This window comes from Mesocricetus auratus, unplaced genomic scaffold (genome assembly GCF_017639785.1).
Source record: "Mesocricetus auratus isolate SY011 unplaced genomic scaffold, BCM_Maur_2.0 Super-Scaffold_4256, whole genome shotgun sequence".
NCBI lineage: Eukaryota > Metazoa > Chordata > Mammalia > Rodentia > Cricetidae > Mesocricetus > Mesocricetus auratus.
Window position 1 is genome coordinate 117,166,582 of NW_024429182.1, and position 17,106 is coordinate 117,183,687.

Sequence of the window (17,106 nt, forward strand, 5' to 3'; positions counted from 1 at the left end):
GAGGTTGTTAACGACTTATTTACTCAAGTATTCTGCCTACATGTTATGCATGTATGTATACCACATGTGTGCCTGGTGCCGCAGAGGCCAGAAGGGGGCAGCAGATCCCTTGGAACGGGAGCTCCAGGCATCTGTGAGCTGTACTATGGGGGCTGGGAACCAAACTTCTGGAAGAGCAATAGTGCTCTTAACTGCTGGGCCATCTCTGCAGCCACTGCTACAATTAACTTCAGATAGAAGGGATAAGCAGAAAATATAATAGAGATAGAAGGGAAATAAAAGCTCTGGGTGTGTGTTCATGTGTACATGTATATGTATGTGAGTATATGTGTACCTGTGTGTGTGTGTGTGTGTGTGTATGTGTGTGTTGGTAGGTGTAGTGTGGGTTTTTTTTTTTTTTTGGTTTTTCGAGACAGGGTTTCTCTGTGGCTTTGGAGGCTGTCCTGGAACTCGCTTGGTAGTCCAGGCTGGTCTCGAACTTACAGAGATCCACCTGCCTCTGCCTCCCGAGTGCTGGGATTAAAGGTGTGCGCCACCAACGCCCGGCCAGGTGTAGTGTGTTTACATGTTTGTGTGCATGCGTGCACATGTGTGTAGATGTGAGCTGACAGCTAGGGACAGCATAAAGGTGTGAATATGCATGTGCTCTAGGATCCAGCATGTCAGAGGAGTTTCTCTGTGAGCATTGTGGGGGTATCCTCTGGAACCCCAGATGTTATGCCTCAGAGCAAGCAAAACAGGTTGCCCAAGGTATGTGACTTAGATACTATGCTCAGAGCCCTGTAAATGCTCCTGCGATTCTGCCCCTCAGGTTAGCTGGGTGCTGTCCTGTCCCCAAGCACACGTCCCCTCCAGCTCCCAGAGGCTCTTCGGAGTTGTCCCTGCTGAGGGCAGGCCTCTTCTCTGTAAAGGGCCCTGGGCATTTGGCCCTGCCCTCCAGCCAGCTGCTGGGGCTTTTCCAGTGGGAGGCTGGGCTGGAACCCAGAGCTAACTGTGCTGAAGGGGGTAGGGCAGGAACAAAGACCCTTCCATTCCTGCTGGGGTTCAGGACCGTCTCAGGGTTCAAGAGGTAGGGACACCAGGGCAGAAAGAACTGCCCCCCCTTATCCAGCAGCCCGACCACAGAGTCAGGAAGAAAGTCATCCACCCCCATCCCGTGGAAAGTTAGCCACAGAAACCACACTTACAAATGCTGTGGCTAGGATGCTGAGTGGCCCTAGAGGCCCAGGTGCTACAGGGCTACAGGCTTGGTCCCCAGTGTGGTGCTACCGGGGAGGGGTGAAACACTGAGGTGGGCGTGGTGGAGGTTAGGCTACGGGGATGAGCCTCAGAGGGGACTGTGGACCCCAGCCCTCTCCTCCTCCTTTGCCTTCGGTTCATGGAGTGCAGTCTTGTCCCGCTCCCCACCTCAAACCCCAGCAAATCAACCTTTTCTACTTGCAAGTTAATCATCTCAGGTATCTTATTACAGTGCCAGGAAGCTGACAACACAATAAAGTTATCTCTCAAAACTGGGGCTAGCCAGAGAGGTTCATCTGTAAAGTGTTCGCTGTGCCACCATGGAGACCAGAACTCAGGCAAGAAGCTGGGAGTGGTGGTGCAGACTTGCAATCCCAGTGCTGCCAAGGTGGAGACAAGCGGTCCCTGGGGCTCAGAGGCGGGCTAGCAAGCGCTACTCATGGCAGAGGTCCCAGCACCCACTTCACAACTGCTGTTAACTCCAGCTCCAAGGCATCCATCACCTCCGGTCTCCTAGGACACTTGAACTCATGTGTACACATCCACACACTAGTACAATAAAAACAAACAAAGAACCCCTGAAAACACAAAACAAGCAAACAGAAATACCCAGGGTGAATGGTACCTATAGAGTAAGGCAGAATAACACCTGTGGTGCTGGCTTCTATAGGCACCACACACGTGTGCATGCATATCATATGGACACACACATCCATGCACACACTCACAGAAAGTTATATTCGGGAGCAATATAAACTCAGATAAGAGAGTGAGCATGAAGCATGATCTTAACTCAGTGAAAATGTCACCCCGAGTGACCAGGAAGATGTCAGCAGTGGTGTTGATAATTTTGGGTGGTAGGATTATGGGTTATTTAAATTTATTTTTTGCATATTCATGTTTTCCAAATTTCTATAAGTATACACACGCACGCGTGCGCGCGCGCACACACACACACACACACACACACACACTTATTTTCTTTCTGTCTTTAGAACAGTTTCTCTAAGTAGCCAGATGGCCTCAGGTTCCCATCTTTCTGCTTCAGCCCTCCAAGTGCTGAGGTTCCAGGCCTGAGTCACCACGCCTGGCTTCTGAGTTCATTCTTATAACAGTGGGAATTGACTGTATTAATTGGTAGTTCTATTCCAGAAGCAACATTTGTGGGCTGGAGTTGGGCTCAGCAGATATCTGTGACAAGATCATTTGGTGGAAAATGGCAGTCCGTGGCCAGAGGGAGGTGAGTTATTCAGATTGCAGCTGCGATTCTGGGTCTATTTCCACAGGAGGGTGTCTACTGACCTTTGTGTAAAGTGGGAAAAGTCACCCTTTCTAATTAACAAAGGGAGGAGATTGGTTAAGAATAGACAGGAAGGAAGCAAGCTCATTAAACTGGGAGCTAATTCACAGAGCACCCAGCTGCCCTGGGAGCACCAGCAAACCCCAGGCCCCGGCCCTGGGCATGCTCCTCCCCACAGCATGGCCTATTCTCACACGCGAGGCTTCCCTTCCCTGTTGTTTTCAGTCTGCTTGCCAAAGCAATGCAGGATTTTTATAGAAAAGTTACAGACAGCGGAAACAAAGAAAACCCATGCTCATCATCCCACGGTAACTAGTGTTCCTTCAAAGGCACGTTCCCCATCTTCCTGACTCAAAACCAGGATGGTACCGTTTCTCACCTCTCTCCGTCTTTCCCTTTGGAAAACTCTCAAGCCTGTTAGAAGGGTGCAAATAGCACAATGAACCTTCACCCAACTCACCATCCTTCGCTTTAGCTCCCTTGCAAACATCTCCCCAGATTCCCCATCTATTACCATCTTCACCGTTCTCTATAAAAGCTTTCCTGGGTCCTTTGGATTACAGTGCAGACATCATGAGCCTTTCCCTACATTTACCTAAAGAGCAGATCCCCAGGGTCCAGAATGAGAGAGCTCCTGAGCAAGGCTGCCAAACCTCTAACCCAGGCGCTGTTGACAAACAGCCCCCTCTCCCCCTCTCCCTTTCCTCTTCCAAGAACTACGAGACCACGTTTCTTTCTTCATCAGGGGGCACACGTCCTCCCAGGAGACACTGAGAACCACTGAAGCCGCTCAGCACACCGTAGGAAAGGCAGAGCAGGTAGGAGGCTGGAGCGCAGCTTGGGGGTGGTAACTAGCATCGCAGGCAAAGACCCTCTCTTCCTTTCTAGAAGAGGAAAGTGTAGAAAGTGCCCTGTGAGAGAGGAAGCAGGGGACTGTGCTGCCACCTAGTAGTCGGTCATATTCAGGATTTCCCCAGGCACTCTGATGTTTCTAAAAAATTCTTTTAGATTTATTTTATTTTATTTATGTGTATGAGTGTTTTGCCTGCATATATGTGTGTGCACTACATGCAGTACTCTCAGAGACCAGAAGATTATGTCACAGCCTCTGGAACTGGGGTTACAGGCAGTTGTGAGCCACCATGTGAATGTTGGGAATAAAACTCCAGTCTTTTGCAAGAGCAGCAAGAGCTCTTAATCTCTGACTCATCTCTCCAGACCTGAGGCATTCTGATTTTATCAGATTGGCACATTATACCTGCTATTTATGGAGGAAACAACCTGTGGTGGTTTAAGTGAGACTGGGGCCCGGTGGGCTCCTCTATATGAATGCTTAGTCACTAGGTGGTGATCCTGTCTCAAAGGACTAGAAAGACTAGGAGGTGTGGCCTTGTTGGAAGAAGAGTGTCACTGGGGAATAGGATTTGAAGTTTCAAAAGTCCACACCAATCTCTCTCTCTCTGTCTCTCTGTCTCTCTCTCTCTCTCTCTCTCTCTCCCTCCCTCCCTCCCTCCCTCCTTCCCTCCCTCCCTCCCGAGATCAGGATGTAGCTCTCAGCTACTTCTCCAACCATGCCTTCCCACCATCTTCTTCCCCATGATGATAATGGACTAAGCCTCTGAAACTGTAAGCAAGCCCCCAGTTAAATGCTCTCCTTTATAAGAGTTGCCCTGTCTTGGTGTCTCTTCAAAGCAGAACAGTGACTAAGGCACAGCCTGTCTGGCATTCTGTATGTCCTGTCTCACCTGCAAGCCCCAGAAGCCAGACCTAATCAGAACATCCACACCATGGCCTGGCAGGCGGCAGGAGAGCATGGAGACAGGCTCTGAAAGGGTAACCAGCTAAGTCTCAGAGCTAGTAATGGCGAGAGTCAGAATTCAGACCAGGTCTGTCAGCCTCTATAACTTGGTCATTGTACTTCCTGGGGGAGAGGTCTAAATGAAGAAAGGGGACATGCTCTGATGGACTTGATGGGCACTGTCTGCTCTACACTGCCTGCTCTACACTGTCTACTCTACACTGCCTGCTCTACACTGTGTGCTCTACACTGCCTGCTCTACACTGCCCGCTCTACACTGCTCTACACTGTCTGCTCTACACTGTCCGCTCTACACTGTCCGCTCTACACTGCCCGCTCTACACTCTCTGCTCTACACTGTCTGCTCTACACTGCCCGCTCTACACTCTCTGCTCTACACTGTCTGCTCTACACTGCCCGCTCTACACTCTCTGCTCTACACTCTCTGCTCTACACTGTCTACTCTACACTGCCTGCTCTACACTGTCTACTCTACACTCTCTGCTCTACACTGTGTGCTCTACACTGTCTGCTCTACACTGCCTGCTCTACACTGTCTGCTCTACACTCTCTGCTCTACACTGCCTGCTCTACACTGTCTGCTCTACACTGCCTGCTCTACACTGCCTGCTCTACACTGTCTGCTCTACACTGTGTGCTCTACACTGTCTGCTCTACACTGTCTACTCTACACTGCCTGCTCTACACTGCCTGCTCTACACTGTCTGCTCTACACTGCCCGCTCTACACTGTCTGCTCTACACTGTCCGCTCTACACTGCCTGCTCTACACTGTCTACTCTACACTGCCTGCTCTACACTCTCTGCTCTACACTGTCTACTCTACACTGCCTGCTCTACACTGTCTACTCTACACTGTCTACTCTACACTGTCTGCTCTACACTGTCTGCTCTACACTGTCTGCTCTACACTGCCTGCTCTACACTGCCTGCTCTACATTCTCTGCTCTACACTGCCTGCTCTACACTGTGTGCTCTACACTGTCTACTCTACACTGCCTGCTCTACACTGCCTGCTCTACACTGTCTACTCTACACTGTCTGCTCTACACTGCCTGCTCTACATTCTCTGCTCTACACTGTCTGCTCTACACTGCCCGCTCTACACTGTCTGCTCTACACTGTCCGCTCTACACTGTGTGCTCTACACTGTCTACTCTACACTGCCTGCTCTACATTCTCTGCTCTACACTGTCTGCTCTACACTGCCTGCTCTACACTGTGTGCTCTACACTCTCTGCTCTACACTGCCTGCTCTACACTGTCTACTCTACACTGCCTGCTCTACACTCTCTGCTCTACACTGCCTGCTCTACACTCTCTACTCTACACTGCCTGCTCTACACTGTCTGCTCTACACTGTCTGCTCTACACTGTGTGCTCTACACTCTCTGCTCTACACTGTCTGCTCTACACTGTCTACTCTACACTGTCTGCTCTACACTGCCTGCTCTACACTGTCTGCTCTACACTGTCTGCTCTACACTGTCTACTCTACACTGTGTGCTCTACACTGTCTACTCTACACTGCCTGCTCTACACTGTCTGCTCTACACTGCCTGCTCTACACTGTCTGCTCTACACTGCCCGCTCTACACTGTGTGCTCTACACTGTCCGCTCTACACTGTGTGCTCTACACTGCCTGCTCTACACTGCCTGCTCTACACTCTCTGCTCTACACTGCCTGCTCTACACTCTCTACTCTACACTGCCTGCTCTACACTGTCTGCTCTACACTGTCTGCTCTACACTGTGTGCTCTACACTCTCTGCTCTACACTGTCTGCTCTACACTGTCTACTCTACACTGTCTGCTCTACACTGCCTGCTCTACACTGTCTGCTCTACACTGTCTGCTCTACACTGTCTACTCTACACTGTGTGCTCTACACTGTCTACTCTACACTGCCTGCTCTACACTGTCTGCTCTACACTGCCTGCTCTACACTGTCTGCTCTACACTGCCCGCTCTACACTGTGTGCTCTACACTGTCCGCTCTACACTGTGTGCTCTACACTGCCTGCTCTACACTGCCTGCTCTACACTCTCTGCTCTACACTGCCTGCTCTACACTGTCTACTCTACACTGCCTGCTCTACACTGCCTGCTCTACACTGTCTGCTCTACACTGTCTACTCTACACTGCCCGCTCTACACTGCCCGCTCTACACTGTCCGCTCTACACTGTCCGCTCTACACTGTCTTCATGTCTGTGCACCAGGTGGAGGCCAGAAGAAAGTGTCAGATCTCTGGAACTCCAGTTCCAGGATGGTTGTGAGTTATTATGTAAGTGATGAGAATAGAACCTGGGTCCTCTGGAAGAGCAGCTACTTCTTTGTAAGAGCAGGGTCTCTTATGGCCTAGAGCTCACAGAGTAGGATACGTTGGCCCACATGGAAACAAACAAAAAACCTAGCAGTGATTAAGTATGGAAAGGCTCTTAACCACAAACCACTCTCAGTGGTGGCTCACCAGACTCAACCCCATAGCAGGGCGGGGCCTCACCAGACTCAACCCCATAGCTGGGCGGGGCCTCACCAGACTCAACCCCCATAGCTGGGCGGGGCCTCACCAGACTCAACCCCATAGCTGGGCGGGGCCTCACCAGACTCAACCCCATAGCGGGGCGGGGTCTTACCTCTTCTGGAGAAATTGCTCACATCTTTTCTCCAGTGGTAACACCTGAGGGAAGGCCTGGCTACATTCCAAGTCCTTTTGGGAAATGGTGCAGTTTTTGGAGATATCTTTCAGGAGGGGATAGTCCTCAAAATTAAAACAGAAAACAGAATCTGGGGTGTCCTTGGCGTCGTCGGTAGGTGTGGCATCACCCTCTGGGCGCGCTCCTGTGAGGAAGGAGAGAGACCGCGGCTCGGTGTAATTGCTTTCTCTGTGGGGTTAGGGTCTCCGTGGTGTGGTTCTTCATGCTGTTCTCTGTGTGTGGAGGCGGCTTACCTGGCTTGAGTTGGAGGTATTTACTTAATTACGCTGAACAAAGGCCTTGCCAACATTTTATCAAAGAACATTGTGGTTACTAGGCCTGAGCCTCTTTTGGCCTGGGGCGGGGAAACTGAGGAGGCAGCTGAGCAAGGCTGCGGAGCTTTTGTGAGGGTCAGGAAAGCCTAGGGCAGAGTGTAGCAGGCCCCAGCACGGGAGCTGCCCTCACAGTCCCTGCCATACCGTGAAGCAGAAAACAGGGATGGTGTGGAGACACGACAAACAAGGGCTTCCAGAGCGTCTCTTCTGGGTGGGGCACCGGGGCTGCAAAGGCACAGACGATTTCAGCCTTGGCCACATCCATGAGGCTCACAGAGTGGTTCTTGGAAAAGAGTAGCACCTGGAAAGAAAGAGAAAGAACTCTGGGACTTGGCTCTCACAGAAAGGCGGGGGGGGGGAGTGGAGGCCATTTGGGGACCCTGCTCCAAGACCCCTCTTCCTACCCTCCTGGCATCTGCCCCACTTCAGACGCTCATTGTCACTCGGGAAAGTCTGGTTCCCTGTCTTTCAACCCCTCATTGCTGGCCTGCACTTCCAGGGCGGTTCCTGCATGCCCTTGGGGTTCCTCTCTGTCACTTAGCAACTCATCTCCTGGGGACTATGGGAGCCAACAGGACATTATCTTTGATAGTGATCACTGACTGCTGGGCACAGAGCAGACATTTGTAGACTCCTGAACTCGGAGAGCCTCCTCCGGCCCTGTAGGGCCTCATCCTCTGCCAAGCCATGCCAGAAATCACAGGCTTTCTTGCTAGTGTGACCCAATCACTGGCCCTGAAAGGATTAGGGAGTCTGCAGAATGTGGCAGGACCAGCCACGGTGCCCTTTTGTCCTTCAGCTGTGTCCAGAGGCAGGCCAGCACGTGGGTTCTGGCCCGGTTCCCACCGCTCCATGCTGCCGGTCTCAGGGACGGGTATGTCTGCACCCTCCACCAGCATACAGAGGCTGGTCCCTCTGCCCCACACCCACTGTTTCCCCTCTTCATACCTGCATACCTGAACTTGGCTAGTACCTGTCTGGTCTGCTGTCTCCTCCTGTCGCACTACCCTCCCCTCTGCATTAGGTGATCCCTGCTGTCACATTATGTCCGTCTTTCTTGTGTTCCCGAGGCAGCTGTTTGGTGATTTGTGTCCTGGTGAAGTGTGAGTGCCATCAGGGCAAGGGCTTCCTCTTTGGTGTGTTAGTGTTTATGTGGTGCTTGGGATTGAATCCAGTGCTAACATACTCTACTGCTCAGCACTAACCCTACCCAGCGTTGGGGTTTCTCTTTCATATCATATACCCCAAAGCAAATCCAATGTCCGGCACGCAGTAGGCTGTCAACAACTCTTTCTGGAAGGGATGGTGAACACTCTCAGAAGAGGACCAGGAGCCTGAGAACCTACCATGCCAGGCAAGGCTGGGGCTGGGGCCACTACACAGATGGCTTCTTCCAGGTGCTTTGTAGACCTATGGAGCACAAAAAGGGGCGTTCTCCTTCTGTAAAGACTTCAGACTTTTATTATCTTCTCCTAGGTATTTATCCAAGAGAAACTGTCTTTTTAAGTTTCCTTTTGGGATTTTATTTATTTCCATGTTGTGTGTGAGTGCTCTGCATGTATGCCTGCAGGCCAGAAGAGGCATCGGATCCTATTACAGATGGTTGTGAGCTACCATGTGGTTGCTGGGAAACGAACTCAGGACCTCTGGAAGAGCAGTCAGTGCTCTTAAACACCAAGGCATCTCTCCAGCCCCTAGAGAAACTATTGACGTGGACCAATAAATATGTGAAGAGACCATTCATAGTAGCAAAGGTAGCAACAGTGTAGATCCTCACCAGCAGCAGAATAGAACGAACAATGGAGGCTGAACTGGAGGTACATGTGTCAACAGCTCTCACGGTCAATGTTACAAAGCAAGTCAGAGTACACAGCATAAATGGAAAGCAAATTGGAGGTTCATAGAGTATGGTTCCAGTCATAAGTTTCTTAAATACATACAACTTAACAAACACACTATTTAGAGGCAGAATCATACTTAGGTGGTAAATTCTTAAATAAAAGAAACGACAAGAAACCCTGTCTCAAAAAAAAAAAAAGAAAAAAGAATAGGAAAACAATGTTGAAACTGAAAAACCCCCACTAATATTCAGCAGCAGCTCTCATAAAAACTGGGACTGCAGGGCTGGAGAGAAGGCTCAGAGGTTAAGAGCACTGACTGTTGTTCCAGAGGTCCTGAGTTCAATGAAATCTGGTGCCCTCTGCTGGCATGCAGGGAGAAGACTGTATACACAATAAAAACAACAACAAGAAGACCTGGGGCTGCAGAGACGGGCCAGTGGTTAAAGCTCTTGCTCTTCTAGAGGATTGGGTCGTGTTCTCTACCCCATGTGCAGCTAACAGCAGAGTGTCGCCCCAGCCCCGGGGCATCCGCTGCCCTTTGCTGTCCTCTGCAGGTGCTGCCTGCACATTGTGCACAAACAAGCATGCAGCCAAGCACTCCTGCATTAGACAAAAGCACATTTTAAAGGTTTATTTATTTCTTATATATACAGTGTTTAGAGGGCACCAGCTGTCATTACAGATGGCTGTGAGCCACCATGTGGTTGGTGGGAATTGAACTCAGGACCTCTGGAAGAGCAGTTAGTGCTCTTAACCACTGAGCCATCTCTCCAGCCTGATAAAAGTAAATTAAAAAAAAAAACTAACAAAACAAAAATTCTTCCACTGCTTGGATTTGGTCGTGGCCAGGGCACTTGCTTCTCCAGTCAGATCTCAGCAGATGTCACAAAATCCAGAAGTTTGAGGAGCGTTTGTGCTTTGCTGATGCCCTCTCTTACTGATGGCTATGCCTAGGGCATCATGTGAGGAAGCCCCTGGCAGCCAGCAGGAGAGAGCAGGAGGAAGGGAACCACTGCACCCTGGTCAACAGCCTGCTGGCTCCCAGGAGTGGGAGACAAACTAGCCTAGGCCATAGCCCCGGACGAGCCACCAGTGTAAGCTAGGTCAGGCCAGCGGAGGCCTGCTCTGCTCACTACGGCCGTGGGGGGATGCTTTTGGCAGTCAGTCATCCTGGGGCATGTTTGGTGTGTGGCAGTTGATACCTAGCAACCATTGAGGAGAAAGAAGGAGGACCTATCAATCCCTTAGGGAATGGTGATGACTGGTTTCTGCGAGGAATGGGGAACTTCTTATCTCATCATCCTTGCACACACACACACACACACACACACACACACACACAGAGACACACACAGACACACACACAGAGAGAGAGAGAGAGAGAGAGAGAGAGAGAGAGAGAGAGAGAGAGAGAGAGAGAGAGAGACTGAGACTGTAGGGATTCACTTGCATGCATATAACATTAAAACAAAAACATTTTGGAGACACGGACTTACAATGCAGCCCTGGGACACCCGAGCTCCTTTGCTCCCTGGGCACTAAGATGAAAGGTATGCACCACCATGCCTGGTCTTATCTAAAAAGTTTTTTCCCTTAAAGATCTCTGGAGACGCTGGTGAAAGCTATTTTGAGGGAACTGAGGCTCTCTGTGGTCATATGGCATAGAAAAGGGACAGTTTTTCTAGACAGCTGTGCGTACCCACATGGCACTGTGCTCAGGCCAGGAGGCTGGTGGCTATGGTAGTGGACTCTAGACAGAGGCTGTCAGTCTTTCACATGGAGCAGCAGCATCTGTCTGGAAGATTGTCACCTTGACCTGTCTCTAAGCCACTGACCTCTCAACAAGCACCTTGCTGGTGGGTCCCCTGGTCCCGCTGGCTGTCACCAGGTGGAGGGAAGCATTAGTGCACAGCACCACACACATCATTTCAGACTTCACCCGGCCTTCAGGATACATGTTCCGTCCTTCGTGCACCAGGAAGAACCTTAGGAAGTGAATGCTTTGGCAGAAACAGCCCTCGGGCAGAGCGATGACCCCAAAGAGGAATCCTGGGGAGAAAAAATGACTCTAGCTGATCAGAAAATATGAGGTTGCAGCCACGGGTTCTAGCTCTGTGACCAGGAAGTGTGCCAGGGACGTGTGTGGGGTGAGGACCAAGTCAAGCAATGTGCAGCCTCTGCAAGGGGAACACCCATGCCCATCGAGGGGGGTCTTGTGCCCAGAGTGGAGCTGGGGGACGGGGACCAAGGCTGAGGAGGAAGGGGAAGAGACAGCAATGGAATGGAGGTATCTACAGCCCAGCTGACCTACAGCTGCCCATGGGATGACGCAGAGCGTATGGAAGACGTGGCTATAGACACTGCGTGTGTGTGCAGCCAAACAAGAATCTACTAATATCCTGCTCTTGAAAAGAAAACAAGCTGTTGGCTAAGGGCTGTGCATCACTGTTGATTCACGATCCCTAATGAAGCCTGGCTGATGGACCCTTTCAGATGTCACCATGTCTGCATCTGCAGAGCTGGACCAGGAACCCGGGTCCTCACCATGGTGCTAGCCACCAGAACCGCTGCTGGTCTTGCTTTGATCACTTTCTAGGTCCCTCCGCTCTAATACTAGCAGAGTGCCTGCTGATTGGCATCAGCGCAGAACATCATGGAAGACGACGCGCTCTCTCTGAGAGCAGGGGCGGGGGCTGCAGAGCCTCTCAGGCTGTGCTGGGAGACACATCTTCCCTGCAGTAGCAAGGAAAGTGATGACTGTGCTCTTAGGACCTGGTGCACCGCAGGGCACAGGGCAAGCTCTCAAGGAGCACACGGGCAAAAAGCTCAGTAGTTGTTCCAGGAGTGAAGAGGGGAAAGCAGGCCCAGCTGTCCCGAGAGGACTGTGAATGTAAAGTCACTCCTGGAGCCCCCCTGAGGAGACCATCGGGTGCTCAGTCGAGGGGTGAGATGGGGAACTCACCTTGGGCCAGGTCCCAGAGGATGAGCACACCATCCTCACAGGCGAGGACCAGGTAAGAGGAGTTGCTGCTGATCTGAGACACGGCAATGGGCGCAGCACAGGGCCACACGTTCTCACAGTCTAGAGGGAAGAGACCGTTTGCCAGGCCCTGCCCTGCCAGAGCCTCTACCCGGGGAACAGGCCCAGACTGGTCTGCCTAACCCGGGGTCTGAGCACCGGGAGCCCCTGGTCTAGACTCTCCACCTCTCTCTGCTGTGCTTCTTCCCCAGAGTCAAATAAGTCACAGCAAGCGTTTGGTGGCTGTTTGCCGGCACTCTCAGCACACGGTTAGGCTTGTTACTGGTTACAGGTAGCATTTCAGTAGGTGTGTGTGTGTGTGTGTGTGTGTGTGTGTGTGTGTGTGTGTAGGATTAGAAGCCAGGTTGCCTGGGAGAGGGCAGAGGAAGCAAGTTCTTCTGCATGCAGACTTAACCTGACTTCCACAGCACAGCATGAAAATAAAGCACAGTACCACTCAAGGCCTTACCCTGAGTGGACTGCACACAGGCTGTGTTCATGGATGTGTTCGGCAACAATCACTTCCTGTGCTGCAACTTCAGAGGGTTTTCCTATATCAAACCCTCTGGATTTTGCTATTTATAGCCAGTGTACTCAGTGTTAGTAATTAGGCATTTGTACTGGCTTGCTTTTGGAGTTCTGACAGGTTTCGCCCTCAGCTGCTGCCACTAAGACCACCACCTGTGCACATTCACTACATTCCCTTTTAAAAGGGCCCTGACCACCTCCCACCCACCCCCCTCTCTCCCCCTGGAGGCCAGCCTCCTCCTCCTCTTTTCCTTTTTACAATCCTTTCCCTTAATTAAAAAAAAAAACCCTCCGCTTGAACTGTGTTGCATGTTGTCTTTCTCTCTTGAGCCACTTTTGAAATTACAACACTCGGCAGACAGTGATGTCTAATGACTTCTTAGTGTCTCAGAGGAAAGAAAACAGGACATGAAGCAACCGGCCTGACCCTGCACCTCTCTCCCACACTGGGCTGCAAGCCCCGGCCTGCTGATGCCAGCCCATTCTCCTTTCACATTGCACTCTGTGGGGCTCCGGGCACTGGACTCTGACAAGGAACAAGCCAGGGACAGACCTGGGCACCCACTGAGCTCCCATCCCTGCCTGCGCAGCTCTGGTTCCCTCGTGCCACAATGACAGCTCAGCTGGAGAAGCACAGCTTCTCAGAGCCAAGGCACTGCCTTAGTCTTGGCAGCTAAAGTACCGGTTTTATCCTTCAGGGTTTTGTTCATTGAATAGAGGAAGAAATTATGACTTCCCGTCCAGTGTACGCCGAGGATACAGGCTGCCCCTGGAGGTGGGGGAAGAAAGGACCTTGTTAGACAGCAGGTGGCCTGTGGTTTGTGTGACGAGCATACTGCCTGTCAACCCTGCAGTGATTTGTTCCGGCAGGTTCCACTCGGCAGAAGGTGGACTGCCCAGGAAGAACCGTTTGGTACCTCCATGGAGGCCATTCCTAGGGTAGGCTACAACGGCCTTTGGCTGTATCCACGACTTCTAGAAAGATATCCACTTGGATGCCAGAGTTTGGTCTGACTGTTACGGGTTTATAACCAGAAGCAGCATGACAGATGTGTACGCGCAGGACCTTCTAGGGCAGCCCCTCCCTCGAGTCCTGTGGCTTCCATCTTAGGGAAACTGGACTCAGGGATGCATATCCAAACAGACACTGCCAAGCTACAGCTGGCAGCTGTTTCCACCCTCACTCTTTCCCACCATGCAAGATCTGCCATGTGGCCCATCTCCAGGGCCTTTGCCCAGATGGCCGCTGCCATCCTTTGTTTACCTGAAGAGCTCTTGACATCCACTGGTGTTGGGGATATGGAGTTAGCAAAGAAGTGGAACGTGGCCGTACTGGGAAAGACAGACAGGAGTCAGAGCCATGTAGACCCTGGCAAGAAGAGATGTGCCACAACATGTAACAGACCAGAAATAGCTTAGTTTCTGATGATGAGCCTCCCAGAGCCCCATGACAGCCCCATGCTGGGGGGGCCACACAGACCTTGGGCACAGATGAAGACAGTGCTAGTGGAGTTAGGGGTCACTCATAGGCCAGCAGAGTACAGGATGGAGCCCTAGGCAAAGGAGGCTCCCCATGCCCCTCCCCCGCCTCTTTAGAGGGCCACTTCTATCCTCAGAGATCCCTTAAAGGCCGGACATGGGTGACATTCCATAAATGCTTTCTCACCAGGGGGTCACAAAACTCAAAGTGTAAACTGGCCCTTATTTGGAATGCTTGCAGATTCTCACAGGGGATAATTAATGTGATCCCTAAACATCTTGCTGGGCAGGAGGAACTAAGTGGGCACCACCAAGCCAGGCGAGGGTCTCAGTTCACAATAAAGGGCCGCCTGCCATTAAGGCTCGGCCTTTAGAATCCATGTCCTGATGTGAGGACATTCAAGGTCCATTTAACAGCAAGATGAGAGGTCTCACTTCTCATGTGAAAATAAGAATGTTCCAACACAGCTAGGAGGCATGGTTCTTAAACCATGGCTACTTCAGACACTCAGATGCTCAGTTCTCACCGTCAGACGTGGGCTACAAGGCTTGTCTGCTGACTGAGGTGTTAGCACATGTTACTGCTAACGTATTGTAATAACTATAGATCTGTATGACATCACATTTAGAAAGACACGTTGAGCACGGAGAACCTGGGGTGACCATAGCAACAGGGGTCCTGCCTGGCACACACAGGCCCTGGGTTAGATCCCAGTGCTATAAAGTAGCAGATGAAATGGAGGGAAATGCCCGTAATGGTGGTAACATTTTCTATTTTGTTACCTTTTCTCTGTGTGCATTTACCTTTTTGAAAACCAGGAAGAAACAGGAAAGATGTCATGCATGAATCTAAAGTAAACTCTGTCTCATCTCCATTGGTATATGGTCCTCATCTTTCCCCTCATCTGGGCTTTGAATCCAGGCTTTGGGCTTATTAGACAGTGTTCAACTGAGCCACACAGCTATTCCTTCTTTAAAATTCTAGTTCCCAGCCTTCATTCTGGCTGTGTTTAAGCAAGCCCACAGAACATTTTACAGTCTTCTGGGGCTGAGGGATTGTTCGGTGGTTATGAGCGCTGGTTGCTCTTCTAGAGCAGTTTGGTTCTTAGCAGCCACTTGATTGCTTACAACTCCAGTTCCCGGGGATGATGCGAGCCCCGCTTCTGATCTCGGGCTCTGCATGCAAATGGTACACAGACATACGTGCAGGCAAAAACCCATGCACAAAAGAATCTGCAGCTCTCCCTCATGCCAGAGAGATGCTTGCTTGGGTCCAGCGAGCACACAGCCCAGCAGCCTCCTCCCTCAGGCTCACCTGAGTGGCTCCTCTTCCCACTCCCTTTCCAGGTACTTCTTGTAGGAGGAATAGAAGATCTCCATGTGCTGCTCCCACTGCGCATCCTTAATGAAGTGATTCTGCCCGGAGCCTAGCCCACAGTAGTCTTCTACCTTTGAAAAAATCTCCAGGGGGCTTTTAAATGTGGTGCCTGGATCGAAGAGATCCCACTGAAATCCCATTTCCCTTTGCTAGTCTCCTCCCCTCCCTTCCTTCGGAAGCCTCACCTCAGAAACCCATTTTTGGTTCACAGTGGGCCTGTGAGCCAGGGACCCAACCCTGGCCATCCTCTCCCTCAATGCACAGGCTCAGAGAGCCCAGGCAGAGGGCAGCTCTTCTCCCTCTCCACACCCCCAGCCCAGAATCCCAGACTTTCTGCAAAAAGAAGGGTCAAGGAAATGCCCATGGTGTGCTCTCTGTGCTGCCGTCTCTCTCACAAAGCAAGGCCCCAACCTGGCAATGACCATGACTCCTGCTATTGCTGAAGATCCCTGTTCCTATGCAGGATCTGTTGCTTCCCCTCATTCCTCTCTTACAGGACGTCTGCTCTGCTGCTCACCTCCTTCTCATTCTCCCAAATCTGCCCTCCTCTGCTTTCTAGAGCTAGGAATAAAACCCAGGATCTAATGCACAGTAGGCAGTCACTCTGCCATTAAGTACATTCCCAGTCCACTATACCATTCCACGTGTGTGTGAGTGCGTGGTGTGTATGGGGGCTAGGAACTGAACTTGGGTCCTCTGTGAGATCAACACATATTCACAACTGCCGAGCCACATCTTCAGCCTCAGCTAACATTATTTTTAAGTTGATGGTTATTCTTGGCCCTTTGCATTTCTTTCTGATTTTTAATGGATGCAAAGTGTTCCTTTGTATAAATACACTAGATTTTATCTAACCAGTCTGCTGCCCTTGCAAATAATGCTATGTAGCTCATGGGTTTGGGTAGCATTTTTATTGGTATGTCTTTGAGACCATGTTAGTGCCAAGATGCTCTATATTCTCTGCTTATAATGACTAACTGCTCTCTCCTCTTCTTGGTCAACTCTTAATTAACCTTCTAAACCTGGCTCCAATATCCCTTCCTTTGATAAAGTCTTTATCTGGGCAGAACTAGACATTCCTCTGTTTTCATGGTCCTAAATGTTTCCAATTACTGTACTTAAAATACCGTACTGTGGTTTCCTTCCAGTCTCCCTTAGTAGGCCTTCAGCTTCTAGAATGGAGGAGATATGTCTTTCTTATCTCCATGCTTGGCTGCAGACACTAAGTAAAAGCGTGATAATGACTTACACAGAAGTATGGGGATGAATTAATTCTGCCTAGCAAACATAAATGATGTCTCTCTTTGATCCTAATTTTACTAACTGAAGTTTGTAATATTTGTGCTTCCTTTTGGTTTTTAGTCCTAGAGCCTCACATTTTAAAAACTCCTCTTTAGAATTATGCATTTCATTAGATATTCCTGCTAGTAAGTAGGCAAACAGGAAGGTGGAATAGGGCTAGTAAGGAAA

General features: G+C 50.6%; 1 protein-coding gene across 7 annotated transcripts in view; it reads right to left on the reverse strand.

Moving 5' to 3' along the window:
* Positions 1–17,106, reverse strand: part of Wdr93 (WD repeat domain 93) — a 59,267-nt gene that overhangs the window by 2,657 nt on the left and 39,504 nt on the right. For 3 of the 7 annotated variants that reach the window (XM_021231651.2, XM_040729788.1, XM_040729791.1), the window contains exons 10-18: positions 15,574–15,745; positions 14,044–14,111; positions 13,462–13,548; positions 12,195–12,314; positions 11,068–11,281; positions 8,738–8,801; positions 7,536–7,692; positions 6,997–7,201; positions 1,445–1,788 (exon numbers count right to left, since the gene is read on the reverse strand). In XM_021231651.2, the coding sequence (XP_021087310.1) occupies positions 1,677–1,788; positions 6,997–7,201; positions 7,536–7,692; positions 8,738–8,801; positions 11,068–11,281; positions 12,195–12,314; positions 13,462–13,548; positions 14,044–14,111; positions 15,574–15,745 (1,199 nt within the window). In that variant the 3' untranslated portion in view covers positions 1,445–1,676. Of the gene's footprint in view, positions 1–1,444; positions 1,789–1,826; positions 3,424–6,996; positions 7,202–7,535; positions 7,693–8,737; positions 8,802–11,067; positions 11,282–12,194; positions 12,315–13,461; positions 13,549–14,043; positions 14,149–15,573; positions 15,746–17,106 lie in introns of those variants that run through there. The other 4 variants (XM_021231652.2, XM_005077790.4, XR_005870269.1 and 1 more) reach the window with 4 other exon arrangements.